The sequence below is a fragment of the Pinus tabuliformis genome, chromosome 7 (genome assembly GCF_031772625.1).
Source record: "Pinus tabuliformis cultivar Carrire ecotype Pingquan chromosome 7, CPIR1, whole genome shotgun sequence".
NCBI lineage: Eukaryota > Viridiplantae > Streptophyta > Pinopsida > Pinales > Pinaceae > Pinus > Pinus tabuliformis.
The window spans coordinates 1,845,877,040-1,845,897,572 of NC_142293.1; the positions used below are offsets into that span (position 1 = coordinate 1,845,877,040).

The 20,533-nt window shown below is 39.1% G+C and overlaps 1 protein-coding gene across 1 annotated transcript in view; it reads left to right on the plus strand.

Annotated features, from left to right (window-relative positions):
• LOC149255805 (phosphoenolpyruvate carboxylase 4-like) overlaps nt 1-20,533 on the plus strand; it is an 82,811-nt gene that overhangs the window by 18,566 nt on the left and 43,712 nt on the right. The window contains 1 exon segment of the mRNA XM_089460579.1: nt 2,720-2,857. Within this exon segment, the coding sequence (XP_089316705.1) occupies nt 2,720-2,857 (138 nt within the window).

A 20,533-nucleotide genomic window follows, 5' to 3' on the forward strand; every position in this document is an offset into this window, starting at 1 on the left:
TTATCACTTCAATAATTACAACCTAGGGTTTCATCTCAAAATCTTAATCTCCAGATCTCTAAGGGATGAAACCATAACCCCAATATTCAATTTGTTACAACAAGCTCAAGAAGCCCTAGTGACTCCAAGAGAGAGAGATGAAGTACATGATACGATCGAAGAGAGAAAGAGGAGAAATGGTGCGCTCCTCCCGATTACATTTCTAACACAAGAAAGAACAATATTGAGTTCTGAATGAATGATCAATGAAGGACTCTCTCCTTCCTCTATATATATGAGAGGCAAGGGCGACCAACAATACATATATGAGCCAAAGCCCTTACAAGCAACCCACAATAAGACATGTAGGGTCACACATGTCGAGCGCTATGGTTCAAACTTCAAGCATACATGTGTCAAGCTCCAAGGAGTTGTTGACCACAAACAAGGCTCTAAATGCAAGGGCGTTCCATGAGGTGAATCCTCCAATGACTCTAATAATCCATGTACTCCATTTTGTCCACTCTCCTTACATGAACAATTTTGCAAACTTAGGGGTGCATGAACCAATTCCATGCTTCCATGCAGGTGTCCGAGCTACCTTGTGTTGTCTAGGGCCCAATGCCCTTCTCTAGGATGCAAAATGATTCTAAGTAGGGTGTTCTCCAATTAAGTAAACATCTTCATGTGGCCGTATTGTAGAATGTTACCAAAGCTGTTAAGGAGATATCCAATGCCCTAGGGAAGAATGTCATGCTAACACCTAATTGAGGTCGTAACCACCAAGTAAACCATTTTTCACATGCAAAACCATCACAGACCATTTTTCACATGCAAAACCATCACAGACCATTTTTCACATGCAAATCCATCACAGACCATTTCCCATGTGCAAATCCATTATCTCAAGCATCCAGTGGATGATCATATCATTATACACTATGTACCCCAAATCTCATGAAGCACTAGCAACATGGTGTAAACACTCTTGTAGTAACTTCAACAGCTAACAGCTATAACCAAAATAAATTATGATTTTGTCCTCTTCATTTGACTGCTATTGTTTCAATATGATATTCCAGTGGCTGTTGACATCTGGATGTCACTGCTTAGTGCAATGGAAGAGATTGAATTCTCCCTTACTGTCAATTATTTGCTTTTTCTTTTCAAAATGAGTCAGACAAGTTAAAAAAAGGAAAATTAGATTTTATAGGCAGCCTCTCCCAGACGCCATACACTCTATCCCAGACCATTTTGGCATGGAAATGGCCTAACTGGCTGGTTCAGACTGGTTCTGTACCAAACTGGCTGGTTCAGTAGTGAACTGGTTTGAGGCTGATTTGGTGCCTTTGGAGCTTTGGTAAGTTGAACTGGATGGTTCTGGGTGCCTTTGGAGGTTTGGCCAGTTGAACTGGATGGTTCCAGTTCCTGTTTGGCTGGTTTTTAAGGCACTGGTCTCAATTAGAAACATTTGTTAGCTTCACATAACACTTCTCAGCTAATAAATGACACTTGTCACTTGTGAACTTCATGCAGTGCTTTGTAGCTGACATGCAACACTTATCATTTTCTTACGATGCGTTTTGGCTAACACATCTGAGATGCATGCAATGCTTCTTATTTAACATGCAAAACTAAATGTTAATCTGCAAGAGTTTTTATCTTAAACTGCAAGTTCTACTTGCAATCGCTGGAATTAGCTACACAGGTAGCTACAGTGCTAAAGAATGCTGAAGATTTTTGAGAAACACCTTGCTAAATGGATTATGAAGTCAAATCATAGCTGCAGCTGCGGAGCCATAAAATGGAAAACCAGGCAAGATGCTAAGATTTTTAGGGCAACAGAATTAATTTTGTAATTTGACTTTTAGTCTTTGATACTAGTTGACAAGGATTAGAGGTGGAGCTAGGTGAGGAAATCTAAAACAAATATGCTAACCTGTTAAGGAGTAAGACATACAAAACTTGCTAATGAAAAACTCAACATGATAGTTAATTAAGTGTGGGCTTGTAGGTATCCTTGATGAGAGAAATATGTGCTTACCTGTAAAAAAGGAGGAGCTTTTAGAGGTGAAAATCTCTAAACAAATAAGACCTAACGTATCTGACAAAATAATATCTACTCTAGTTAAATTAGAATTAACACCTAGATGGGAGTTGCTTTCCACTATATGATGAACTCTGCCAAAAATGAAACCCACTAAAAATACCACAAGACAAAAGCTACTAAGGACAAGTCATCAACACATGATGCACACTTAAAACCTCATCACAGTCATCAGTTACTTTAAAGACAGAATCAATACTGCACTTCAGTTATATTACTAAAGGCTTTGCAGCAGAATAATATAAGTTTGTTAGCTATTTGAAGGCTCAGCGGAATTGGTGAGGCATGGACAACCCTACTTACATTCATCATGTATTTTGGAGAAGTGGCTTGGCATTGTTTCATCATTTTTTATTTTAGCCCAATGGAAAATTATATTTCATTCGATGTCCAAAAATTTACTACTTTATGTAGTTGTAATGTTCTTTTGAATATAAGAGATAAAGTCTTATTCTCACATAGTAGGTCTCTTTAACAACATATGAAAAAAAACAATTATATTTTGCCATTCATAGTCATTTACATTTCTTGTAGCATTTTAGTTACTTTTGAGCCTTACTTGGGTGCATTCCGTGAAGGTTATGGTTCTTTTCAAAATATGGCTGAAGTTTTTATTCAATATTTCTTTGCTAGAAAATCGATATGAGGAGCGGCATCAGGAAAATGGGTTTCATCAGGCTAGTCATAGGGCGAATGCAAAGCATTCAGTCTGCAATAGTCCAGCCTTACCGACCCAACTTCCAGCTGGTGCAGATATGCCTGCATGTACAGGTAAGTATTTTAATTGGATAAGTTTAATCCTGCATTTCTCATTTGTTTCCCTTTAGAATTTGTTTGCATATCATACTTGTCCCTGTAACTGTAATTTATTGAAAATTACCTTCATATTTTATCTGTCTATGAGATCAACTTTAGAGTTATCAGAGCACATATGCATGTGACATGGATTTTTTGAAATTCACCTTTATAGTTTGAAGTGAGAGAGAGGTACCAGCTTCTTCCTATAAATCCACGAAATGCTACCTGCTGCAAGAAAAAGGGAAGAAAGAGTGCTAAATTAGGGTTCTAAACTGTAGGAAAACCTTATGTAACCCTAGAAAAAAGGCATTGGTCTTGAAGGAGGGGTTATGCCTTAGGAAAACTTTACAAAGAATGTGCTCGTCTGGAAGTCTTGAGGGTTATGCCTTAGGAAAACTTTACAAAGAATGTGCTCGTCTGGAAATCTTGGATTAAGACCTGGGAGTGTCTGTTTTATATCTATATATATTTTGTTTGTCAAGTTGTTTGTGGTCCTCCAAGCTTGACCTGTGGCTTGAGGAGCCGCGACCTAGGGGCATCTAATCCATCAAAGTCACCCAGGGATCGCACCAGGCCATACCAGCCCCAAGCTGACTGGATTTTTTAGCATGTCGCCTCCTCCTGACACTGGGCACAACCATTCCCCGTGAGGTTTGATCATGGGTCGCCTTGCAAATGAGGCCCATACACAACCAGTTGTTCTAGTAGGACTTGACATATATATATATATATATATATATATGATTGCATTTATACTTAAAAAATAACTTGCAGAATGTAATATCCCCTTTTAAATATTCTATACTATTTCTGTCAAAATTTTTCAAGATTTTTTCTCGTAAACCTTTAGCAAATTAAATTGCAAATAAAATAGGGAATTTGATGGAAATATCCCCTTTCTAAATTATGACATAGTTACACGGGTATTTCTCCTAGGCATTGGAGAGCACGTACCCCACACTCCTGGGAGTTTGGGAGCTTGTAGGAAACTCTCCAAAATCGCCAAGAGCTTCAACAGGTACTTTGGAGCTTTTCGGAAGCTTCACTACAACAAATCTTGACGTTTCAGGGACTTATTTTGAGCAGGGAAGGTACCATTTGTTTATTTTCTAAGTGATACATGCCAAGTCAGGCTTGTAAAGCGACAAAGACGTGGAGATTAGCAAAGGTTTCAACAAAATATAGACAGTTTCCAGTCATTCCTTGGCAGCGTCTGTTGCAAATCTTGAAGTTCAACAATTGCAAATAAGTCTACTCTCTTGAAGCCTATCTTGAAGCTTTAATGATAAGATTCAACGAATTAGAGTGATGGTCAGAAAGAGAAAGAATAGGGTGTGTGTTAGTTTCATTTTATAAATTTCCAAACTTGAATTTCAAAGTTGAATATAATATAGCATTGCATGAAATCACATAATAATAGAGTAATAACAACCTTTTTTTCTAGTTTGGGAGTTTTGTATGTTTCTTTGTTGGAAAGGAATTTGATTGGCAAATTGTTGATGGACTAATATTTTGATTTTTTTCTGTAGTGTGTCGAAGTTCAATCTTTTACATATTTCTTTGCAAGATGGAATTTGATTGGCAATTTTTGGATGGACACGAATAAATTATTTTATTTTTTATTTTTAATATATAGTAAATTTTAATATATTATATTATTGCCGCTCCCAACTCGACGATTCCTGTAAACTTGGGCAAAGCTTCTAGCTGTGCTGGATACTTGTTCCCCCCTACCCGAAGTACCTGTGTACCGAAAACTCGTGCAACATAGAATTATGATAATTTCATGACAATTTCTTCAATGAAAATACACCATAAAAAATTGCCAGAAACAAATAAAATTACCAATTCAGAAAATTGGAGAGAAAATAAGGCAAAAATCCCAATTTATTTATTAAATAATCTTGAGAGGGGATTACATCAATAATTCTTAGGAAAACCTGATACTAAAAACTCTGTTGGGTTCTTTTGGATTCCACGTGATCTTCAAACCCCAACAACTACCTAATCTAATTCAACGTCTTCCAGTGATGTGATGACATGACCTCCTCTTTTCTCTTGATGAGCACTACTGAAGAACTTGAAGTGGTTCTCCCACTTGACTAGATAGGGTGAAATCTTTCACCACCAAAACTAATCACCACCAGCTATGGTGTGTAGTTTCACACCGAAATTGGGAGCTATACAAGGGATTCCCCTCTCACGTTAAGCTACTAGAACTCCCAAATCCAACTCACAATAATCCAATTCATCATGTCTTTCGAAACTGGTGGGTCCTTTCCTTCTTTTAATAAAGTGATTTTAATTTTTTTTATAAGGTTTATTCTTTAATTAATTTTCAAGTCTCTTAATATTCACTTTTATAAATTTAATTACTAAATATCACCTTAAAGATGATATTAAATAATTAAATTATTTAGCTGGTCTTTTGGTCTCGGAAAGGAACATTACAGTGCTCCCATCCCAAGATTGCTTGTCCCCAAGCAATTCTAATATGGCACTTTGGATTCCTTATGAGCTACATGGACTCCAGAATTTGAATGCCAAGACCAATTCGTGGAATGGTCACTGGATCCCAACTGACTCTGATGAAGGCATTGCTCAACTCCTATTGCATAATGGAATCCTATAAATGGTTGCTACTTCTAATTGCAGGGGAAGCATTAAATCCAACCCGATAATTTTTGGATCCCAAACAAGTATGTGGAATGCTTCAGCACATATCTGCTAGATCATCTCAGTGTTGCTAAACTCCACATCATGGTCACCATCTGTCATATTGCAAAGATGTAGGCCATGCTCCCCAAAAACTCCTGACAAGTTTGAAGTGTAGAACACCTCATGCTCCCCTTCTTCCACCTAGTTTTGTTTTCTTGCTTGGTCCAACCTTGCTATATGATGGGATGATCGACATGGATCCCTCTGCTAAATAGAGTAGTCAGACTCTACTATATGATGGGATGATCCGACTTGGATCCCATTATCAAATAAGGAGTCATCATTCTCAATATCCAATGGTTCCCGCTATGCGGTACCCCTGGCTAGAAGTGTCACCCACTTAGTAGGATACCAACTCATAACCTCTATCCAATCCAACTAACATGGGATTTTGTAATAAGGGATGTCAATCATAACCATAACATCTCTAGATTCCATGATTTCCCAGAGAATGCCTTTGCCACTAAGCATCAACAATCCCTGAAAAAGACCACCATGCTGATGCAACGCTACTCTAATTATAATTGGGATGTCCAAATCTTTAAACCCTACTTACCTCCTAATATGCTTGTCTTCCTGTAAAAACAATTTGTAAGTTTGATACCATCCATCCAAGCCACTCCTCAAATCATCTATTTGTGGCCTAAAAATCTCCTTAGGTGGACCTTCGACATTGCATGCCTGGTCTATGTATGTTTGAAGAGGGCTACTCCATAATTCAAGAGTGGACTTTTGTTGCTGTTGAAATTCGCTTGTACCCTAGGCTTGGTCAATGCTTGGACTAGAACATGAACACACTGAAGATACTCAACTATGAAGCACTTTGCACAACGGAAATATAACAACAGAGAAATAAATGTGAGTACGCAAGATATATAGGCCCAAAACACTTTTTATTAGTCCATCAACAAGAGAAATCATAGGGCTCTCATACCAGGGATCATGGCACTTTAGAAACCCTAATACAAATGCTATAATACAACTAGGGCTTGAGGTCTAATCCTTCAAAGCCTCAATCTGCTCAATATATCAAAGACAAATGAATCAACTTACTTGCTGGTTGACCTTCCTTTGCAATCAACCCTTTCAATCCTCTTTGCCATAGAAGATTAGCTCTGTTTCTCCTCTGTCCCTGGTTGTTCTTTGCCTCCTTGACACATAGATATCAACTCCTTTTGGATATATTCAATCAATTGCTCATAGAAGAACACTTCCTTCAGTTAATTGTATTAACCAACATCAAACTACGTGCTGTTAGGTCCTTTCATTGACCTAACATACTTTTGTTATACACTTAGCCAACCAACATTTCTTTGAACAACAACCTCCTTATTATCCCTGTTGGTCTTTTCATAGACCTAAGACACTTTGGTCCCTCTTCTCAGAAGCTATGTTGCATGGGTTCCCGAACCCGAGGGTGGGGTTCTCGAACCCGTCCCGGGTTCTCGTCCCCAAGTACCGGATTCGGGTTCGGGTGCTTCTGAGGAGAACCCATAAGAATCGGGTTCTTCTATGAAGAACTGGGTTCTTCTATGAAGAAATGGGTTCTTCATTAAAAAAATTTGGGTTCTTTTGTCTTGACAGGTACGGAGAACCTTGATGATGGGTACTTGGAACCCCAAAATCAGGTTCTTTTGGGTTCATTTTAGTTTTTATATTTTATTTTTTAATTAATTTAATGGGCTTCCCCTAATATTCTAGGTAGCTAGTTCTTCATCTTGCGAGAGGAATTGGAGTACTTATGCCTTTATCCATTTAGTAAAGAGAAATATGTTGGGCTCAAAGAAGGCAGAGAACTTAGCGTATGTTCATAGCACACTTCTTCTCATATCTTGAAAAGACCCTGGATACGAGGGTCCTTTCAAGAGATGGAACCAATACACAAATAATGCTATGTGTGTGGATGAGGAGATACAACCAGATGGCCTTATTGAGCTACCTCCAATTGCTATGGATTAGTAAGAGCCTCAAGATGAGAGTGATCCCTACCTCGAGAGTATGCTAACTGAAGATTTGAGTGATGTTGATGACATCACTTGAGGAAGCCATTGATCACTATTAAATACTTTTATTTTAGTATTTTAAAATTTCCCAGTTCTTGTTTGGAGATGCCTTAAGACAAATTTTGAATGTAGTATGACGATGGACATATATCATGATTCTTATTAATATGTAAACTCCAATTTGCACTTGATATCTAACTAGAAATTTTGAAATTTCATTATGAATGTTGAATGTTCAATGATGTGCATGTTTAAATATTTGAAGTTTAAATCATAAATATTTTAGTTTTCTTGTTTAAAGTTGAAAAATATACAAATTCACATATATTATAATTTATAATATATATATATATATATATATACCCCCGACGAACCCACGCACCTTGTTTCGAAAAATGACGTACCCGTCCCCGTCCCCGAACCCACGTTTCCTGGCAACATAGCTCAGAAGTCTTGAGGCCTTTTGGCCCTCACATAGAACAGTCCGTGACCTTCCTTGATGCCTCAACTCTTTTCTGTTCACTAGTCTGATGCCTTTTGGCCCTCATGTACATAGATCTGAGGCCTTTCGACCCTCTTGTAACTTCAAACTTGCGGCCTTTTGCAACTTAGACTTGCGACGTCTTGCAATTTGGACCAACGACCTCCTGCAACTTTAGACCTTAAACAATCACATAACTCGTCCTTCTCTCAGACAATTAGTTTGACTTCTCTTGTCTTTTGTGGCTCTTCTCTTGAGATATGCATTCTTCTTAGGCTTCTTGTTCTTCACAAGGTGTGTTTGCTCTTGTGGAATGACCTCTCCATTGGTCTCCAATGTTCAAATTCCCTTGTACCCCATATCTGGTCTATGTCTAAACTAGATCATAAACACACTAAAGGTACTCAATTAAAAGCACTTTGCACAACGAAAAAATAACAACAATGAAATCAATAACAGTGCACAAGAATATTGGTCCAAATCTCATTTCCCATTAGTCCATCAATAAGAAAACATTAAAGCTCCTATACTAGGGATCATGGCCCTTGAGAAATCTTAATACAAATTAGTATACATAGCATACAATAAAATACATAGTCAGTCCTTTGACTAATCGAGGGCTTGAGATTTGATCCTTTAGATCTCCAATCTATTAGTTTTTGTAGCATCGAAGGTGTTATAGTCTCGAAACTTTGTGGAGAGGCTAAAATACAAGAGTTCTCCATAACCCAGAAATCGTTTCTGGAAATTCCACCTAGAAGTGTCTCAATTAGATTATTAGTGTATTTTTAAATATTTCTCAAGTCTAAACTTAGGAAAAGGCGTTAATTAACCAGAATTAATTGAGATAAGGTGTGAATCATCTAGAAACTCACACGGATCGATAGGGAAATAATCTTAGTGATCGATTAAGATTTAATCTTGGTTGTTGGAGTTCCAACAGAAGATTACAAGAAGAAATTAATGGGTAGATGGAGAACACACACACTCGAGATTGATTTCCTTGGAGAGTTCGATTTTCCAGAGGCAGTAGCCAGAAGATTTCGAGCTTCAGACATAGACGGGCAGGGACAGTGAGGCTGGAGGAAGATTTTTCTAGATTTGGTGAGCACTTTGCAGAGAGGTCGAAATTTCTTCAGGAGGCTGTGCAGAAGCTTTAGAGGGCAGTTCGATTTTGCTGGGGTGATGCTGGTTATCAACTCTAGAGATCGAAAGACATTTCCAAACTGCTAGAGAGACAGTTTTCCAGTCAGTAGTAGGCATGACAGTTTGATTTGCAATAGTTCTGGGCTGAGCGTGTAGCAGATTGTGCAGGGGTGATCCAGAAGCTGCAGAGCGCAAGGTGGATGGCTTGCTTTTCTGTGGTTATCAAGAGTCGGGATTGCTCAGCGTGAGGATAATTTCTCTCAGATTATTTTTGCTAGTATTTTCTTTATAGGATATCCAATATTTGACATCCAAATTGTACTTAGATAATTTCAATGCTGCTTAATAATACAATCCCTCAGCTGCTGCACCGATTTTCCTAAGTTGGGTTTTTCTAGGGACTTTAGTCCAAAAATAAGTGTGTCAAATTTTATGTGTGTCAATTAATTAGAATTAATTGAGATAAGGCACGTATCATCTAGAAACTCACACGGATTGACAAGGAAATAATTTTAGCCCTCGATTAAGATTTAATCTTGCTAGTTGGAGTCCCAACAAAAGATTATAAGAAGTTGATGGGTAGATAGAGAACACGCACACTAGAGATCGCTTTCCTTAGAGAGTTTGATTTTACTAAGGCAGTAGATGGAAGAGTTTGAACTTTAGAAGGGAAGTAGAGACAGAGAGGGGCAGGGACAGTGAGGCCAAATGAAGATATTTCCAGATCTGGTGAGTACTTTGCAGAGGTCGAAATTTCTCCAAGAGGTTGCGCAGAAGCTTCAGAGGGCAGTTCAATTTTGCTAGGGTGAAGTTGGTTATTAGTTCCAAAGGTCGGAAGACATTTCCAGAGTGCCAGAGAGAGTTTCCTAGTCAGCAAGAGGTAGGACAACTTGATTTGCAGTTGTTTCGGGCTGACAGTGTAGCAGACTACGCAGGGGTGATGTAGAAGCTACATAGGGCAGACTACGTAGGGGTGATGTAGAAGCTACATAGGGCAAGGTAGACGACTTGCTTTTCAGTGGCTATCAAGAGCTGGGATTGCTTGGAGTGAGGGTAATTTCTCAGATTATTTTTGCCAGTATTTTCTTTGCTTGATAGCCAGTATTCAACATCCAGATTGTACTAAGATAATTTACTAATGTTAATAATAAAAACCCTCAGTTGTTGCACCGATTTTCCCAAGATGGGTTTTGCCGGGGACTTTAGTCCAAAAATAGGTGTGTTAAATTTTATGTGTGTGCTAACGTATTTCTCAGTTTCCAGTGCTATTATTTTCCGCAGTTTTATTTGTGAAGGTTGCTGTGTGATTTAATCGATATTTGCAATAGCAAATAAATTGTTAATTAATTAACAATTAGAAGAATTAATTCCAGTCGCTGCAATAGGATTTCAGACTTGAATTTTTCACACAATCCGCTCAATAAAATATAGAGACAAATCTTGACTTGTTGTAGCAGTCCTTTGCCTTTTAGCCCTTTTTGTCCTCTTAGCTCATTGACCATATCCTTTGGTTGCTACAGTTTTCCTTCTGCACAGAGTGATCAACTCCCTTTAGATATCTGTCTGCTAGTCATAGAGGAACTTCTCCTTCAACCCCTCTTGTACTATACCAACACCAAATTCCTTGGTGTTAGGTCTTTCCTTTGACCTAACAAACTTCCATTATCAACCCTTTCTTTGAGTGAAACTCTTCGACCTGTCTTAGCTGCTCACCTGGCAACTCTAGACCTTGCTGTCCTTAACAGTAGGCCTTGTTGTCCTTAACCAAACCAGAGTCCAACCCATGTAAGGGCTTGTATTTGTCTTCGATGTCTGCGGTCTTGCCCTTACTTTAACAACAAACCACAACTTCAAAAACTTGAGGCCTTCGGCCTACCTTAATAGCTCTATGGTCACATTATCCACTTTGGCCTGCCTTCTGTAACCTATGCTGCCACAAATCAAACCCTTTGCTGCCTTAACCCAGCTTTGATCTGACCTTCTTCTAGCTTGTGTGGGTCTCGACCTAACTAGCATCCACAGTCCAACTCCACGAACCTTTGATCTTTTGCTCACGAGTGACCTTACTTGTTGCAACTAGGTTTTATCCACTTTGGCCCTCCAAGAATGGGCTCCCATTGGTTTGCGACCAACCCTAACTAGGCTGCAGCTTAGACATTCCGCTAATGCTGATCTGTCTTGGACCAACTATACTATTCTTGGCCCTCTCGGCTTGCCCAACTAGCCCTCTAAGTCTTGCAGCCTACTCTGAACCACTACAATTCCATGGCCGACCTCCTCACACAGAATTTACTACAGATCTTCCTTACTCATTCTTTCTAGCTTAGACCGTGGCTTCTCTCTAGGATCTGCGACGTCCTTGGAAAAAAACTCGGTCCTTTCTAGGGCTCTTTTATTCCATCCTTTTCCTTCACAATGTGTGTCTAGGCCTCTCCTTTGGCCTCTCATTTATACTTAGTGTTAGTGTCTTGGGGGTTTTCCTTGTCCATCAAGAAACCCTTATTTAACAACTCAAACATAAATTAGAATAAACAATTAGTTAGCTTGGGTCTCAAGCCCACTACTTTGTGTCAAAACCCCAACCACTTGGGTAACTTGCCCAACCAACTCCCTTTTGGTGGGTTTTTTCTATTTGGAAAGACCTTTTGAACTACCCAATTTTCAACACTCCCTCTTAGTGAGGAAGGTATTCTATCACACCTTGAAATCTCTAGCTTCATGACTTTCCTTGCATCCCCATGACTGCCTCGCATGAGTCATGACTTTCCTTGCGTGGCCATATATGTCTTCAGATGCGCCATGTCTTCCTTTATACTAGGCCTAGCTTTATCTTGCATGCAACATGACTTCCCCTTGCACCGCCATGAGTGTCCTCACATTGTTCGTGAGTATCCTTGCATGGGATGAAAACTCCACTCTCTCTCTCATGAACTCGAAGATTCAAACTTCCACTAGGCTACTAACATTCCTTCGCTGTCTCCCTCTAAAGCTAGACTTCCTCTAAGCCTACACAACCTCCATTGGTTCACTTTGCTTTCCCTCCCGGAAAGCATTGCTACTAAACTTGTGTCCTTCCAAAGGTAGTCCCGAGTTGCGGTTGAACATTGGGTCTAATCCACTCTAGACCATTGCAACTCAACACAAGTGTTCTCATCCTCCTAGGTTAAATGCCTCATGTGCTCTTAGCTCCACTGTCGAATGTGCAACTCCACAAACCAATGAAGATATTATCTCACCATCAACCTACCATCCACATGGAGCTAACATGTTCATGCCAAAACACCTTCCCCGCTGAATCTTCTCTTCCATGTCTAGGCAATACTATTGTTTCCTATAGTTGTCTCACAACTCCCTCTTTAGTTGCTTTCTATGCACACTCTGATTCATGTTCTCTTCAAAGCAGCTTTGATACCATGTTGAAATTCCCTTGTACCCCAGATTTGGTCTATGTCTAGGCTAGATCATAAACACACTAAAGGTATTTAGCTAAAAGCACTTTGCACAGTGGAAATATAACAATAGTGAAATCAATAACAATACATAAAAAAAAAATCTCATTTCCCATTAGTCCATTAATAAGAAAACATTAGAACTTCTGTACTAGGGATCATGGCCCTTTAGAAGCCTTGATGCAAACTAGTATACATAATATACAATAAAATACACAGTCTTTCCTTTCACTAATCTAGGGCTTGAGATTTGATCCCTTTAGATCTTCAATCTACCCAATAAAATACACAGTCTGTCCTTTCACTGATCTAGGGCTTGAGATTTGATCCCTTTAGATCTTCAATCTACCCAATAAAATACAGAGACAAATCTTGACTTGCTTGCTGTAGCAGTTCTTTGCCTTCAACTCTTTTTGTCGTCTTTGTCCACTATCCCTTGCTGTAACCCCTATCCTTTGGTTGCTACAGTCTTCCTTTTGCACAGAGTGACCAACTACTTTTAGATCTTTGTTTGCTACTCATAGAGGAACTTCTCCTTCAGCCCCTCTTGTATTGTACCAACACCAAAACTCCTTGTTGTTAGGTCTTTCCTTTGACTTAATGGACTTCCATTATCAACCTATTCTTTGAATAAAACCCTCCAACCTGTCTTAGTTTCCCACTCGGTAGCCCTAGACCTTGCTATCCTCAACAGTAGGCCTTGTTGTCCTTAACTAGACCACAATCCAGTGCACACCAGGTCTCGGATTTGTCTTCCAAGTGTGCGGTCTTGCACTTCAACAACAAATGACAACTTCAAATACTTGAGGTCTTCAACCTACGTTAACAACTCTGAGATCACACTTTCCACTTTGGCCTGCCTTCTATAACGTCTGCTGCCACAGATCAGACCGTCTTTTACCTTAACTAGGCTATTATTTGAGCTTTTCTTCTAGCTTGTGTAGGTCTCAACCTACCTAGCATCCATAGTCTAGCTCCGCAACCCTTTATCTTTTGCTCATGAGTGGTCTTACTTGTTGCTGCAGTTAGGTTTTAGCCACTTTGACTTGCCCACAAGTTTGCGGCCAACCCTAACTTGGTTGCGGCCTAGACCTTCCACTAATGCGTATTTATCCTGGACTAGCTGCCCTACTCTTCGCTGTCTCATTGTCTCGGTTGGTCTACTCTAAACCACTTCAACAATTCCACTGCCAATCTCCTCACACAGAATTTACTCTAGATCTTCCTTTCTCGACCTTTCTAGCTCAAACTGTGGCTTCTCTCTTGGATTTGCAGCTTCTTTGGACAAAACTCAGTCTTCTTTAGGGATCTTTCAATCCACTCTTATTGACATTCAAAATGTGTGTCTAGGTCTTTCCTTTGGCCTCTCATTTATACTTTTTGTGTGAATGTCTTGGGGGTTTTCCTTGTCCATCAAGAAACCCTCATTTAACAACTTAAATAGAAATTAGAATAAACAATTAGTTAACCTGGGTCTCAAGCCCACTACCTTGGGTCAAAACCCCAACCACTTGGGTAACTTGCCCTACCAACTCCCTTTTGGTGGGTTTTCTCGATTTGGAAAGACCTTTTGAACCATCCAATTTTTAACATCCAATATATAGTAGATCTTGGGGTGTAAACCCTAACGGTCATGTCCCTTGGCCTAGTTGGCCGACTTGAGACTACATGACTTAAAACATAAATATAATTTATTTTCTTGGTTTTAAGCCCACACTTTGGGTCCAAAACCCCCAAGTTTAGGTACTGTGCCCACAACTTCCATTTTGTGGGTTTTCTCCTCTCAAGTCAAGCACTTAGGACTTTTGGGGTCCTCCCAAGCTACACCATTTTTAACACTCCCTCTTAGTGAGGGAGGTACTTCCATTCCTTAGAAGTAACTCATCTTCCCACATTGGCCAACAATCCCGTGACACAGTTGCTCTCCATTCATCACATGTTTTGTCATCCATTACGGAAGCATAACCTACGGAATGAATAACACTCTTCATGGAAATGTGCCTGCCACTAGAAGCCTGTCGTGTCATCTTTTCATTAAAGGCATTTACGCCATTCCATGGTTCCTCCTTCTTAGCTGTAGTAGTCTCCTTTCTTCCCTCTGACGATACACTCTTCTTGAGTTGCAAATTCTCCCTTTGAGTTTGCAAACTCCCTCTCGAACTTGACTCCCCTCCCGATTCTCAGGAACCTTCTTCTTCCCTTGGTCAATGAGCTTGCCCTTCAACCTGTACACACCATTCTCCCTAACTTCAAGAACTACTCTCGAACTGGAGTTAGAGCCATGAGGCTTGAACATCACCTTTCCGTCCCAGAATATCACCTCAAACCCCTTAGCCTCAATTGCTGAGGCAAAGAACATGTTGCACTTGAGCTTCAGTACCCATAGTACATCCTGGACTAACAATAACCCCCTGGCTCCATTCTGAATGGTACATCTTAACTCCTTTGACTGCCTTTTGACTCTTATCACCAATATTTACGTTTTGATCAAACTTCCATTTGGTCAGGCTCTCAAATACATCCCACGATCTTGTCATATGCTTCGACCCTCCACTATTTATGAACCATGTACCCTCACTAATGGTGCTCTTTGAGAAATGAGAGACTAGAGAAAAGTTTTCAGGAAATCGTCCTGCGCGACTGTAGATGAAGCAACCATTTCCGTCTCTTGCTTCTTCTCAGTCCCTCCTTTGTTCCTCTACGAACACTTACGTAATTACCAAACTTGCCACATGCAAAGCATCACTTCACTTAGATTCTTCTTCTTCTTGCCATTGTTGAACTTCCCTTTACCCTTCCTTAGTTTACTTGCGAGGGCCATATTTGCTTCATCAAATTTCTCCTTTTGAAGATCCTCGTCCTGAAGTTCCTCTTGGATAAAATTGTCCCATATCCTGTTCCAATCGGGCAATTTCTCTTGAGAGACTATTTCTTTGATAAAAGGATTCCATTCCTCAGAGAAGCCCTTCAAGGCAATCCTCAGTAACTCGCTGAATCCTCGTTAGATACGAAGTCAAATTCTGTCCATTTGTCATCTTAATGGCCCTGAGCTTCTTGATCAATACCATCTTTCGATTCTCATTATTGTTCCAGAACAAATCTTGAAGAGCCTTCCACATCTCATAGGCAGTGGTCTTCCCCAAGAGATGAGGTATCAAGTGATCTTTGACTCCATCAAGAATGATCAAATTGGCCTTCACATCTAACTTCTCATGCTTAGCCAAATCAATTGAAACTATTGGTTTAGCAATACTCTTTTCAACAAATTCCCATATTTCATTTACCAACAACATTAGCTTCATCCTTTCCTTCCACGAACAATAGTTGGACAACCCATCCAACCTATCCTCATACCTCAAGCCAACAATCATCTTTGAAATGTTCTTTATCCTTCAACAACATGCCAACCAACTCCCTCTTAAGCAACTTCCAGTGCACAATCTGATCCACTTGCCCTTAAAAGTAGCTTTGAACCAATGTTCAAATTCCCTTGTACCCTAGGTGTGGTTTATGTTTGGACTAGGACATAAACACACTGAATACTCATTTATGAAGCACTTTGCACTACGGAAATATAACAACAGTGAAATCAACATAAGTCCATCATAGGGCTCCTGTACCAAGGATCATGGCCCATTAGAAATCCTAATACAAATGCTATAGTACAACTAGGGCTCGAGGTCTAATCCTTCAAACCCTCAATCTACCCAATAAAACAAAGACAAGTTACTCAACTTACTTGTTGGTTGAAATTCCTTTGAAATCAACGCTTTCAGTCCTCTTGTCTACTGAAGATCAACTCTTTTTTGTCCTCTGTCCTTGGTTTTCCTTACTCCTTGACACATGGAGATCAACTCCTTTTGGATTTTTGTCAATCAACTGTTCAAAGAATGATACTTCTTTTAGTTTACTATATTAACCAACATCAAACTACTTATTGTTAGGTTCTTCCTTTCACCTAACATAATTTTGTTTCAACAAACCAACTTTTCTTCAAACAACAACCTCCTTATTATCCTTGTTGGTCTTTTCACAAACCTGTGGCACTTCGGGCCCACTTCTCACAAGTCCGAGGCCTTTTGACCCCCCTCTAGGGCTTTGGCCCTCCCACAGAATAGTCTGCAACCTTCCTTGATGCCTCAGATCTCTTATGTTCACTAGTCTGAGGCCTTTCGACCCTTTTGTACACAGATTCAGGCCTTTTGACCCTCTTGCAACTTCAGACCTGTGGCCTCCTGCAACTCGGACCTGTGGCCTCTCGCAACTTCATACCTTAAATAATCACAGAACTCGTCCTTCTCTCAAACAGTGAATTTGACTTCTCTTCTTGTCTTATGTGGCTCTTCTCTCAAGAACTGCGGTCTTCTTAGGCTTCTTGTTGTTCACAAGGTGGGCTTGCTCTTGTGGAATGACCTCTCAATTGGTCTCCAATATATAGTAGATCATAGGGTGTAAACCCTAACATTCATGCCCCTTGGCTTAGCAGGTTGACTTGAACCTATATGACTCAAAAGACAAATAAAATTCATTTAGTTGGTTTCAAGCCCACACTTTGGGTCCAAAACCCCCAGGCTTGGATACTTTGCCCACAATTTCCATTTTGTGGGTTTTCTCCTCACAAGTCAAGGACCCAAGACTTGTGGGAGTACCTCCCAAGCTACATGGTTTTCAACATACGACCCCACTAGAACTCTAATTGCCACTCAATAAAATTGGCGACGGTCCTAGGTCTCAATCAATCAAGTGCTTTAAGAGTGAGTTAACGTCAACATGGCAAGATTATGATTCTTAGATGTGATGCTCACTTGCAACACAATATGTTAGTGCACTTATTACAAAAATTAAACTCACAAGAAATATTTATAATGCTAATTATGACAACAATAATAGCAAGCCCCTTAACCTTCAAATGACAAGCAAATATCCAATTCCCTTAGTTAATAGCAATGACAAGCAAAAGTACCCAAATTTCACGATGCTAGCAATCCTTTAGGAGATATTCAATGACAATGAAAGGAAGAGAACAAGCTACAAAAATTTTGCTAATTTGATAACTAATGGCATGTAGGAATGCTTGCAATTAGAACTATTAGTCAACTTAGAGAATGATGATATGCTCAAAGATATTATTCTTTACTTAAATGACATTAAAGGAGCAAGAGGAAACTCGTGAGAGTTAGATTTATTTACAAATATTCACAATATTTACAAAGTTAAAATAATTGCTCTCATTAGCCGATTTGATCTTTATAGCGCAAAATATGAAAATCTTGAGATTTTAGAGGTAGATAATATGGATGAATAATTTCGAAAAATCACTGGTCAAAACCTTTCTGCAAAATCATTCCTCAAAATGAAATCCCAGAGCTCAAACAAGGTCTATCCTTCCCCACAGTCTGTGAACTTGGAGTCCAAGGGCTAGTGTACTTGTAGATCTCTTTTTAATCTTGAAAATAATTGTTAGATCATGGGGTGAATCAAATCAGCTAAGGTAAAATAACGGTACCAATAGAATGTTCTTATCACTGACAACTCAAATAACAATTATGAATTTTAGCACAATATAGAGCATGAAAGAACAAAATACTCGCTGGTACCACAGATCAACAGATAGAAGAACACCATGCACTGAAACCCCGAAATCTTTCTATTATGTGAAAAATAATTCTAGCATAGCAAGGCTTAACACATGCGTTACAAAATTACATCATCCCTAGATGAGAATGAGGAGCTTCATAGCTTCCTTATATAGAAAATGAGAGAATAGAAAGCCCTCGAAGTGGAAATAATGACTAGTTGGCTTGATCCTCGTCAAAATAATCTTATACATTGATCTTCCTTTGAAAATAATTTGATCTTTGTCGTCAATTTTTTAATTTTTGAGGAAAATTCGAATTTCTTAAAAACTATTTTTTATTGATCCAAAATTTAATGTTATGGACTAATATCCTAAAAAATTTGATTTTGATTTAATAACCAAGGTCCAAGGGGTCAAATTTTCTTTAAAAAACCATTTTTCCCATGGTGGGGGTTCTCCAAAAATTTATTTATCTTTGCCCCACGAATTTTTGATTATATTTCACATGGAGAGAATTTATTTTCTTTCAAATTATTTTTGACTCAAAATTATTTAATTTTTTGGCTTAGGATTTTTATTTAATTTTGCCAGAAAAATTAATAAATTGACTATAGGGGATCAATTATTTTTTCCACTCTTAAATATTTTAGCCATGGTGTCTAACTATGAGTAACCATGCACTAAAACATTTTTTACATCACGATATTACAAATTAATTCAACCTTTAGAAGGGGAAATACACATTTAGACATAGACCCTCAAGACACTACCCAGTTCTGTGACACAATATGATCTGGAATGAAACCAAGTGTGTATATAATAAAATAATTTAGCCATGATGTTTAACTATGGGTAACCATGCACTTAAATATTTCTAGACACACTTTTACATAGACTCGATAAGCATTAGGACTCACCTAAGACCTTGTCAATGAATTCCACCGTAGCTTTGGGGTTATAACTGGAAGAGAAACTCTGCTGATTATCTGTGTTTACAAACACACATAATTCGGAGAGGTTAAAAAAACTTCCTAGGATTAAATCCTTTGTAAAAATCATAGGCTTACCTAGGTGTTATTACATGGCTTAATGGTCATACTAACATTATTTACAATAATTTTGCAGAAATTGGGTTTACAATGATATAGCTGGAAGCTGAATGATGACATTGATTTGAAATTTTTTGATCCGCTGCTTTGTACTCTGCTTCTTGGACTGTTGACAAAGTGTGGTCAACAGAGAACATTATCGTGATGAGACTTTCGTGGCCTCCCAACAGTGATAACTTGACCTCTCACGAATTTGCTGCTTCATAATATTAACCCTCTGCAGCTCAACGATTGCCTCTAGATTGGCCAATAACACGCACAACAAATTCGCTCCAATGCGCATAGTGGTTTGGCCCTCCACAACCCTCAATTTCTTACAACGATTCAACCTCAATTTTCTCCAAAGATTCGGCCTTCAAAAACCCATGAATTTTCACAATGATTCGGCCTCTAAAACCCATGAATTTGTACAACGATTCAGACTCCAAAGACCCACGAATTTGCCCAGTGATTCAGCCTCCAAAAACCCAAGAATTTGGACAGTGATTCAGCCTCCAAAGACCTACGTATTTGTACAGCGATTCGGCCTCCAAAGACCCACGTATTTGTACAGTGATTCAGCCTCCAAAAACCCACGAATTTGCACATTGATTCAGCCCCTTAAAACTCACGAATTTGTACAGCGATTCGGCCTCCAAAAACCCATGAATTTGCACAGTGGCTCGGCCTCCAAAAACCCGTGAATTTGCACAGCTATTCGGCCTCCAAAAACCCACGAATTCGGCCACTGCGAGTATCACGAATTCGGCTCCAGTGAATGGCAGACTTGGCCTCAACAATTAATGGATGCGGCCCTCACAAATTTGGCCCTTCTGAACCCTCGAACTTGGCTTGTGCAAATACAACAAATTTGGCCCAGATAGATAATGAACTCAGCCTCTGGAAATACACAATAAATTGGGAGCTAGTGTTTCAATCCTGTTGAAATTTCACATTCCGGGAACAAAAGATAAATCTTCCACTGCTAATCAATCACCTCAGGCTGGTAGGAAAGCAGCTCTGACACCACTGTAATATCCCTTTTTCAATATTCAATACTATTTCTGACAAATTCCTTCAAGATTTTTTCTCGTAAACATTCTGCAAATTAAATTGAAAATAAAACAAGGAATTTGCTGGAAATATCCCTTTTTAAAATTATGAAAGGGCAGACCATTTGACTATC